Genomic DNA, 10,927 nt, shown 5'->3' on the forward strand with positions numbered 1-10,927 from the left:
TCTACACTTGTGTCTACGTCATATGGTATACCGTAGTCAAAATTGGTTAGAAAAAATATATAAATATAAATCATACAAATCAATTATTTCAGTACAACAATTATTTATTGTATCGGAATTCTCGCCGGAGATTGAACACCTGTTTCATTTTTATTCATATTATGGATCATCGTGACACAATTACTACGAAATACTGTAAATAGATAAATCATTTACAAAAAAATGTAATTTTCTGTTCACAAATCTTGCACAGCTACATGTAAATTACAATTACATTACATTCCTAGTCTTCTTGCTTCCAACTGATGTTCCTTTCAACTCCTGATGGTATGATTTTGTCTGTGGTACATTTCCATGCTAGCCTTCTCACAAAAAGCAATCTTTAGTTTCCGTAAATGATGCTGCAACATATCATCACTGGGAGGTTTTTTTTCGTATAGTGTAGAAACATTTTTCATTATGCTTGTGCAACGTCGAAAGGGCGAGGAAGTTCATGTGTTTTTGCTGACGTATGTACTCAAATCAAACGAAGGCTTCCGTTCTTATGAAGCAAGCAATATTTTCGTACCCCGTCGCCATCCATCGGTGTCGTGCATTCCAGATGAAATATTTTCCTATGAGGCAATTCAAGATAAAATAGAAATACCATGAAAAACCACACCATCACTATTATTAAATGATCTCGCTGCAAGATAAAATTTGAGTCAAGCTTACCTCATGCAACTAACAATAGCTCTGTAAACTAAAAAACTATTAAAAATGTATGTTTTTCGTGAAATAAAGATAATAAACTTTACGAAGCAAAAGGTCGATACAACCATATATTTTTGAAAACAAACGTAAACAACGGGGCGAAACGAACAACGTCAAAAACAAGCAGGCGAAATCAATCAGGGCGAAACACTACTTCTGAAAACAAAAAGGGGGTATGACACTTTTTTGTTTTTTTCGTGCGGGAACTAGACCGGACATATTTTTTAATTATCTCTACAGAAACATACCTTTTTTTTACAATTTTGAACATTTTATTAGTCACTGAAAAGATCCTTTAATCATAATAAAAATTATTTTATTAGCTCCAAATTTTGAAATCAATTTTTCTCGTTTCATGCTTGCTGCGACATTCGCCCTTATTCTAGATAGAGCTTGACATGGGGAAAAAATCCGCGGACCACACTGATAAAAATATACACGTTCGATTCATGTGTTTCGGAAAATGGATGATTTCAATCGGCTTACACCCGAGGGGCGATTCACTTGTGTATTTTCGATTCAGGCCAACGTATTTGATCACGTATTGATGTATTTTTCGTGCATTTTCACGTATTGTGTGCAATAATGCATTTTTATGCATTAATGTATTTCTCCGTGTATTTTAGTTCTTAAATGTATTTTTGTTGAATAAATGTAATGAGATCGAATTTTCTTATATTTTAAGTTAAATTTTTGACATTTCTTTATTTACACTTGCGTTTTGGCGTTTTCGAAATTATTCATTTTTTATTATTCCAATTCCAAGATGAGATTTTGGATGAGTTTGTGAATTCAATGTAAAATTCAAGAAATACTGGGGTGTTTGGAATGCTGCTGGAATCGGCAGGAGACGGTGTTACTAGAAATAACAATAAATTCTGTTTTGAAATGTTATGCAACTTACGAATTAGCATACATATTAGACAAGCCGTTCAAGTGGGAAAAATACGTGGCTGTTGATACACAAAAGTTTTATTTATATTTCCACTATGAGGGATGAATTTTATTATCTGTTCTCCTCAATAAGGACTCGAAATATAGATTACATTTTTACCATTTGTGATGTTTAGCGTACATTTTGCTGTTTTAGCCAACTTCAAGTTAGCGTTCATTCAGCTGAAATCAATTTACTTTGAGTAGCTTGAAACAGCTAAGAAGTTGTGGATCGAGCAAACTCGACGTAGGTCGAAATTTTTACACATGGCTGTTATCAAAAGCAAACAAGAAAACCAAACAGAATCCGTGAATAAGAGCAGTATACACTGGTGCTACAACGAAGAGAAAGATGCTTTCAGCTCCCTTAAATAACTAGCTGTTTTCTTGACCACAACCACCGACGAACCGACGTGTCACTAGCGCTCTCTGATTGTCCCACACTTTTTAACGGTCATTCGGTTTTGCGAGCGATCGATCCTGTCAAATGAGCTAAGACACAACTCCGCTGCAATGTTAATACACGTAGGTTGGTGGCTGAGCTACGAAAACTTCGCGAGCCGTTATGGGGGTGACGGTAGTGTTCAATAATTTTTCATCATGGCGTCGTGGGCGACAAATTTGAATTATTTTCCATGGAGTGACACGTCGGTTCGTCGGTGCCACAACCACGCACCTTTTTCATACGAATATCCCATTTCCAATAACATATTTTCCGAGCCCGTAATGGCCCGGCAAAGTACAAACGCTGCGAATCAATGCAAAACCGATCGATTCGATACTGACACTCGGTTGTTGGGTTGGTTCAGCCGGAAATCAACTCCGTTTTATAGTGGTGGCCGGCTTGTTCACTTTTAACACATTCGGAAGAAGTTAAAGGCAATAACAATTAACATAAAATCGATGCAAGAGGTTTTATTTTTCAACTAAATAGCTTACAGGCATTGTGGACGATTTGGATTTCTTTTCGCCGCAGCATACAGTTTGCTGCTTTTCCCAGAATATTGAGTGATCTGCAGAATGAAATATGAAATGTTGTATTTTTCCTCCGAGTATTGAACCGCGTATATAATTTTTCTTTGCTTTCCGATTTTGTTTATTTCGAGCAATGTTATGTATTTCAGTGTATTTTTTTGCAGTAGAAAGTAATTTTCAAATTTTCCGTGTGATAATGCATTTTTATGAAATATTTGTATTTTTATGTATTATTTGCATTTTTTTGCATTATACTTTTTCGTGTACTTACGATTCAACATTTAATATCAGTGAATCGCCCCTCGCTTACACCATCAACTCTAGTGGATTTCACATCACTGAGATGTACTTCACACACGCAGTTCAAATGCCAATGTTTATGTCGTATTCCATACTTGTTACACCACGAATTGATGTGCATACCAATGGATACTCAAAACAAATACAAATATGACCCATGTGTTTCAAAATGTATCAATTTCAATTCTACTACACCATGAAATCTAATGCATTTCATATCACTGAGATGTTCTTCACAAACTCAGTTCAAATGACAATGTTTATAGCCAATTCCATACTTGATACACCGCGATCTCATATATTTATCTAACAAATCTAGACCAACATTTGAAAAGGGCGTAACAGTCAAAATTTATTCCTTCAGATTCTTTGTCCACATATATAGCTTTATATGTAGACGAAGAATCAGAAGGAATAAATTTTGGCTGTTACGCCCTTTTCAAATGTTGGTCTAGAAATGTTATGAACTGATTCAAACAAACTTGAGTAGGCATTCGAACCATCTAATTGTGTCACTCTTTCGAAGAGAAAGCACATGTTTCGTATAAACTAACTTTTTTCAGCTGATATTTTGTAGTAATTTAATGTTTTGCTAAAATTCTGGTTAAAAACAAGAAAAATATTAGAATTCAGTCGAGACACTGTAGCCAACGAAATTCATATTGGTTACGGTGGTTGAATTTGATGGGTTAGTACTAAATTATGTTATGGCAATAAGTGAAGCCATTTAACTAATAAGATCCAAATTACATTCTTATAAAGAATAATCTAGGTACTTGATTATTTATGAAAAGTCTTTATATTCAGCATATGTCTATATGGTAATTCATAGGCAGAAACATCGGATTAGAAAATGTGTTCCTATTGACAGAGGTAAGCTGATTCTACTTTCTCCATGAAAAATATTTTTAAAACCGTGCTTATGAAAAGTATTTCCCTTTCCATATAAACAGCTCGAGTTCTGCAAAGAGAGTACACCAATATCGCAGCAATCCAACAAATCACAATTCAACAATTTTTATCAGAAGACTCGAGATCTCGGAACATCGAACAATTCAATGGTCAGAAGCTCACCGATACAATAACCACCATGTTATTACCAGGTAAGTTATTAATGAAACACGACTTTAGAAAATGCCATACTTCTATTATGTCAATAACAAGTATTTTCCTTCATTTAACATCCGTGTAACAGAATGCCTCATCAAAACGTTTAATTATTCCTTCGAAGAGACATGCATACCGGCAAGCTGGAATCAACATATCATGGCCAGCACATACTTCTTGACATTGTGGATGACAATGGAATCGATCGTAGGACAGTAATGAAGCTTTTTGGTCCACTGAAGATGGAGACGGCAAGGATCTGTTCGAGTGTAAATATGCCAACGACAATGACACATGCTATACAACCCAATGATTCAACTTTATAAATTAGAAACTTTATTTAGCGATGGTGAAGATATTTTATACATTTGTACAAAATTTGTTTTTATTTCATTTCATCCGTCCGGAATTCGATTTACGTTAGAGAATTGAAAACCAATGAAAGATTGTTTTTTTTATGTACCTCCACCGTTGATTCGTTGGAAGTTATAGCAAAACAATGCTTTTTGAATTGGGTTTCGATCCGATGACGAAAATCGGACTCCGGGCGGAAATTGCATTCCTGTATCATTGTAAACATATGAAAGAAAACACGAAATACATTCATTAACAAATAGAATTCAACACGATTATACATCAAATTCATTTAGAAAACAAGCGAACATGTCAAGCCATTCAATCCAAATCCATTTGTTTTACACGTTAATGCCGTGTGGATGGTTCATGGACGGATGATGAGTTTTGATTGAGCGAAGTCGTAAGTTTTACACATGACATTGATTTGTTTTGACAATTTGCGCAAATGTATGTGTAAAACACACGGTCCTCTTGTGTATTTTTTTTATAGTGCAAATTCCCGAGGTGTGAGGCTCACTTTAAACGGTTGTTGCATTTGGGGCGGATTTGAGGTCTGACAGGTTCTAGAAATCGACCAAAAATATCTAGGAGACTATTTTTTCTGTCTCAGAGATATCACGGGAGATTTCTAGAAGACCTTTCCGAGCGGGTTACAAAGTCAAGAAAAATCTATATTTTAGGTAAAAAATAACGTCATCGTCTAAAAACGACAAATACTTAAAAGTCTAGATTGCTTTGAGAATAGGTCGTATGTGCAAAAGAGAGTCTCTCTTTGGATCTATTCTCTTTCGATTATTACGGAACTATACAAAAGTTTACTTCGAATTTCTTGGCAGATATCCAAAGACGATAGCTTTGTCTATCATGCTGAAGTGGAAATGTAGCAAAACATGCAAAACTAGCCGAAATTTTAGCGAAAGAGAGCGCGATCAAAGAGAATCTCTTTTTTGCACATACGACCTATTCTCAAAGCAATCTAGAAGTAAGTAAAAAGAAACGAGAATTATCGCTAATTTTTACCGATATTCATTACCTAATTTTAGGTAAAATAAAAGCCTAATTTTAGGTAATTTTATCTAAGCGTGTAATTTCATGCTTTTTTGGAGACAATAAATATATTTGGAAAATTTTTTTTTCTCTATGCAAACAACTTGTTAAGGCCACCCGCATAACAAAAAACAATTTTACATAAGGTATAAACTTTAAGCAAGAACCAGAGGGGCGACAACGGATTTTTTTCATATGGAGTTTGGCAAGTATGACAGTACCCTCTTATTTGGCGCATACATTTATACTCCAATGTCAAAATGCTCATATACTATCATAAAATGTGGTGGTATTTGTAAAAAATTGTATTGTTTACCGCTTTTACAAGAGAGAGTGGTATCGAAAGCACATATTAAATTAAAGATTGCAACGAACAAAAATACACCAAATCCGTAAAAATGTAGTGTTTTCACTTTATTCCTTACGCGAAATATGCAGATAAATAATTATGTTTGTAGAAGAAACTCTGTGCTGAGCAGAAACAGTTGTTTCTTGCATTATCCAAACTTTGTGCATTTCAGAACATTCTCACTCACTGCAGTGTTTAGTTTTCTTAGACTACGGTGTAGTGTTAGTGCCGTCGGCATACGCTCGATTGGAGGCAACCACTGCAATGCTGCCGATCGCCTCCCACGCCGAAACAAATTCGGGGGTCCCTCTTCGCTGCCGTTTTCGCTTCCGGCTCCCGCAGCATCGGGCAATTTATCCGGATGTGTCCCGGTTTTCGGCATTGGTAACAAATTCGTTCCCTCGCACGTTCGCTTCTTCTTCTTCTGTGCACACTTAATACCCGGTCCTCACACTCACGGGTCATTCCTGCACGCTTCTCCATCCGTCGGTGGTACTCGTCCATCAGCCGCTGTTTCACAAACTCGATCGTCTGGTCCGCGTCTGGCCGGCTCTCCAACGCCGTCATGTCGTATGACTCCGGCAAACTCCGGTAGATCATCGCGACCTGCAGCGAACTTTCGATCTTTTGACCGGCACACGATAGTCTATCAAACAGCTCATCGATGGCGAACAGGTGCGCTTCCATATCCGCACCTTCTTCGTAGTTCAAACTACATAGCTTCTTCAGAAGCGACACTCGCGACGTAACCGTAGCCTTTTCGTGGTACTTCTTCAATTTCTTCCACACATCGACCGCCGATTTGGCGTCTTTCACTAACGGCAACTGATTATCTTTGACGTTAAGAATAATCATTGCCCTCGCCTTCTGATCTTCTTTCGACCATCTCGCAGTCTCTGGCTCCGGTTTCTTCTCATTCACCGTATGCCACAGGTCGACACTGATCAGAAGCATTTCAATTTTTATTTACCACGTTTGGTAATTCTTATTACCCAAACGCGCGATCGAAACTTTTTCAGCCATTTCGAAATCGTTCGTTTTCTGATGGCGCACACTGTATTCCCGTACACACACGAAGTCGGTACACAACAATGTCTTCGATCACCACCGGCTACAGTTACAACTCGTCGCACAAAATGGTTCTCAGTCCGCACTAATTGCTTCCGAATCCAGCTTCGATGGAACGAAACACAGCTGGCAATCCGGACACTAACCACCTCCCGGTAATCACTATTTACCATGTACAACGTTCTCAGCTGCTTTAACCACCCACTGCAGCACAGTCTAACGAGTGGAACAAATTTGCTCCCGCCGAACGACAAGCACAAAAGGGTAGCTTCCGCGGGCAAACTTTCGCGCTCCGGGTCTATTTTCTCAGCGAAATCCACCGCTTTCTCCACTATCACTGGGCCAATAACCTGTGGGAAGTTATCACGGACTCGATCACGGAGGCTTCCCACGGTACACAGCGGAACCGACACAACTCCCGGCGGGGTATTTCGGACGCGTAAAGTGGACGAGAAAACACAAGCGATTAGCTCTCCGCGGAGGTCAATTTATTAACTTCTATTTACATTCAACATACAATAGACAATAACATATTCACAGGGCTGGCAAGGGATTATAAACATCGTACACATAACATTAGACTTGTCCAACATACAACAGTTTTGACGTAGGACTTACGTCTCTCTTTACTATACCGGGTGTCTTTTCAAAATATTCAAATCGACCGCGTTACGCTGTGTTGAAAGATTTTAAACGTTAATAGCGTTCGTCGCAGTGGACGAATTTCTGCGGTAAGCCCCTCAATCGACAGATTTCAAGTATGCCTTTCATGTCCATGCTTGATAAGACCCGAAAAACTTGTTTCAATAGGCATGAAACTGTTTTCAATGAAAAACATTGAGATCAAGGGAACCTATAAATATGGGTACCGCATAATTCTTGCATCATTCCATTACCACGTTCTGATTGGTGCAGACACCAGCGAATGAGCAGCCGCTGGGTCTGCCGAGAAGCCATAAAATAGCGCAACGCGATTTTTTCCTCTCATTCTGACCGGGACAAGCGAAGCAACCGCATCATCGATTGAACAGCACTCACACCATTTCGCAGGGAATGAAGTCATCGAAGCCACCATCATCAGCCGAAACCTAGCCAGTACAGCAGCAGTCCACCACCCTACAGACCCGACACAGCAACAATGCTGAGCAGATACCGGCAGCAGCAGCAGAGTAGAGCCGAGACCGGCCGGCATCGGTGATGAGCCGAGACCGGCCGGCATCGGTGATGAGCCGAGACCGGCCGGCATCGGTGATGAGCCGAGACCGGCCGGCATCGGTGATAAGCTGAGACAGGCTGAAGAAAAGCCACATGATGCAGCATGTATGTCCAAAAAACAAACGGTTCTTCAGAGAGCCAATGATAGAAATCAATATCAAAGCATTCAATTCCCTTCGGGATAGAAATTGCAGGGTTGTTATGGAGATCCTGAAATATTTTTCGCGCCAAATCCGCGCCGACTAAAATCAAATCCACGCCATTTCCGCGCGACATGAAAATCCATTCTGCGCCAAATCCGCGCGACCCAAAACTAAATTCTAAGCAAATACACGTTAAATATCAATGTTAAATATTACGCTGAACATTACAACAATTTAGTGAACGTCTTTTTTCAAGTTCGTTTTTATAATATTACTGATTTTAAGTATATGTTTTAACTTCAACGTTACACATGTTTGTACAAAATTAAAAATAGGATTAAGGAAAAAGCAGTTGATATAACAACTCATCTAGATGGTCCTTCTTGGAATTTCTGAAGAAGTCGCTCCAAAATTGTCTGCGGGTGTTTCTCCGAGAACATCTGTGGAAATTTCTCCATTCTTGCAAAAGGTTCCCCGGAAATTTATGCGGAATTTCATTTTTTCATATTTTTTTGTGAATTCCTCAAAAACAACATGCAGGAAATTTTCGGAAACTGTATGTGGACACCCCTAATTAATTCCTACAGAAATCGCTTGGGAAATTCTAACAGAAATTGGTTGGTGACTTCCTGCTGAAAAACTTCCGAAAAATCTGTTGTTAAACTTTAAGGATTTTTCACAGAAAAACATTTTCAAAAATTTTCAACATTTTTTTTTTTCAAAATCAACATCAAAAACAATTTCTGCGGAAGCACTTAAAAGACGGGTGTTCATGTCCTTCAACAGACATGTTTTGTATGCGCCATGCTTCAAAATGGTTTAAAAATGACAACAAGTGGCGCCCCTCTCCTCATAACATTTGTTTAATCAATGCTCAAGAGTGTAACCATGGAATTCAAACAGGGTTTGTTAATATCCGAAAATTGATGTTAGTAAATAACAACAAACGTTAATTTTGTTCTCGAAAACATTTGCTAACGAGAATGAAGCCCATCTAGATAGACATAAAACTAATTTTCAAATAAACGTCCTTAGATATAGAATTTCATTTGTTTAAATACTCCTAAAACTAAATCCACACAAAGTCCTAAAATCGTTATGTAAATCCGCGCCGAATCCGCGAAAACCGCAAAATCCGCGAAAATCGCGAAATCCGCCAAGTCGTAACGGTCGTTACAACCCTGAAATTGTACTTGGGTGCCAAATCCAATATTCTAGAGATAAAATTTTATGCGTGATTTTCATAAATAGCGTTAAAACTAACAGTGGATAATTTTTCTGACTTAACCGCGAAGTGGACGAAGGACTTCACTTGACCATGCCTTTAAAGATTCATAAGATGTCCAAATCTTCCACATAATCTTATTTGGATAAAAAACCACCGATAACAGCTCAAACATTAATAAAATATCAATCGATTTTTCATCAAATGTTGGATTTTTTGGCATTGATAAAAAAATATGTAGAAAAACATTGTTTGATACTGACCGCACACAAAGCGAACGTGACTGAATGATCGTCCCATGTTATGAATTCTAAATCTTATCACCCGAAATCCCATGTCCGGGTGTTTCTCAGAAAAGAACACGTATACTTCCCACCTGAACTGCAATTCTAAGCTCACTTGCCCGGCTTATTGGCCTGTATCAAGCGAAAAGTCCCGTTATGGCCCGTTTACATATGAGCTAGTTCTAGCGGACAATGCACTGTCCGACAATACTAGCGCGAAATTAGCATAATGTAAACAGGAATTGTCATGTGCTAATAGTGTTTACATTATGCTAATATCGAGCTAGTATTGTCGGACAATGCATTGTCCGCTAGAACTAGCTCATATGTAAACGGGCCATTAGGAAATAGACGCCAGCAGCGAGCAACAAGCGTAAAAAAGAAGAAGCCCTTCTCGAACGCGTTGATGATGATGACGTTTTGGCTGACAAAGAAGCGGGATACAAGACATTAGCTGATTGGCCCACCAATTGGGAAGCAGAGAAGATTCAAAATTAAGTAGTATAAAAGAGAAATGCATTCGCTCGCAGAGCATTCAGTCTTTTTTATACCATCACTATAGAAATTCGCGGTTATTTGAAAAGATCATTTTCTTACTTTTTGCACTTAGCCGAAGCAAACAGCCTTTTTCAAGGCTCTAAGAGTTAAAAATAATGTTCTCCTTCAGTCGCTATTGGCCCGTTTACATATGAGCTAGTTCTAGCGGACAATGCACTATCCGACAATACTAGCACGATATTAGCATCATGTAAACAGGAATTGTCCTCGCTAATAAGCGTTTACATTATGCTAATTTCGCGCTAGTATTGTCGGATAGTGCATTGTCCGCTAGAACTAGCTCATATGTAAACGGGCCATCAGTGGGAAGGCTGCCACTGTCGAGGCTAATATTTCGTGACCGGACAGATACTTCCTGAATTTTTTTTTCATGATTTTTGTTCGAGGTAGATTTGATTACAGAAATCAGAGGTTTGATGAGAAGATTTTGCCAAGGAATGGTATGCAACACCGATTATTTATCCAAAATAGTTGATGTGAGAAAATTGGTAATATTATGTATCTTAAAGGCATGGTCAAGTCAAGTCCTACGTCCACTTAGCGGTTATGTCACAGACATTACCCACTGTTCGTTTTATGGGGTAGAACCAACCTTGGCTTCCGTGACAGACTA

At 38.4% G+C, this 10,927-nt stretch overlaps 2 protein-coding genes and 1 long non-coding RNA gene across 3 annotated transcripts in view; 1 reads left to right on the forward strand and 2 right to left on the reverse strand.

The window, feature by feature from the left end:
- LOC134225847 (uncharacterized) overlaps positions 1 to 7,351 on the reverse strand; it is a 28,602-nt gene extending 21,251 nt beyond the window's left edge. Inside the window, exon 1 of the mRNA XM_062706258.1 lies at positions 7,060 to 7,351. Coding sequence (XP_062562242.1) covers positions 7,060 to 7,062 — 3 coding nt within the window. The 5' untranslated portion in view covers positions 7,063 to 7,351. The remainder of the gene's footprint in view (positions 1 to 7,059) is intronic.
- On the reverse strand, positions 84 to 845 carry LOC134221167 (uncharacterized). Its single transcript, XR_009982237.1, has 2 exons — positions 715 to 845; positions 84 to 614 (listed from the first exon to the last, which is right to left on the reverse strand). It is a non-coding gene; the product is annotated as an uncharacterized LOC134221167 (long non-coding RNA).
- LOC134223703 (uncharacterized) lies at positions 3,636 to 4,687 on the forward strand. Its single transcript, XM_062702893.1, has 3 exons — positions 3,636 to 3,834; positions 3,915 to 4,064; positions 4,157 to 4,687. Exons 1-3 carry the CDS (start codon positions 3,780 to 3,782, stop codon positions 4,285 to 4,287), a joined length of 336 nt encoding a protein of 111 aa, XP_062558877.1. The 5' UTR covers positions 3,636 to 3,779; the 3' UTR covers positions 4,288 to 4,687.
- Positions 7,352 to 10,927: the final 3,576 nt, after the last annotated feature.

This window comes from Armigeres subalbatus, chromosome 3 (assembly GCF_024139115.2).
Source record: "Armigeres subalbatus isolate Guangzhou_Male chromosome 3, GZ_Asu_2, whole genome shotgun sequence".
Lineage (NCBI taxonomy): Eukaryota > Metazoa > Arthropoda > Insecta > Diptera > Culicidae > Armigeres > Armigeres subalbatus.

Bases quoted from the DNA above. Each gene is read 5' to 3' on its own strand.
- LOC134223703 (XM_062702893.1), top strand. From the start codon at position 3,780: ATGGTAATTCATAGGCAGAAACATCGGATTAGAAAATGTGTTCCTATT. The intron at 3,835-3,914 runs GTAAGCTGATTC...CCATATAAACAG, and splicing joins ATGTGTTCCTATTGACAGAG to CTCGAGTTCTGCAAAGAGAG. The intron at 4,065-4,156 runs GTAAGTTATTAA...TCCGTGTAACAG, and splicing joins AACCACCATGTTATTACCAG to AATGCCTCATCAAAACGTTT.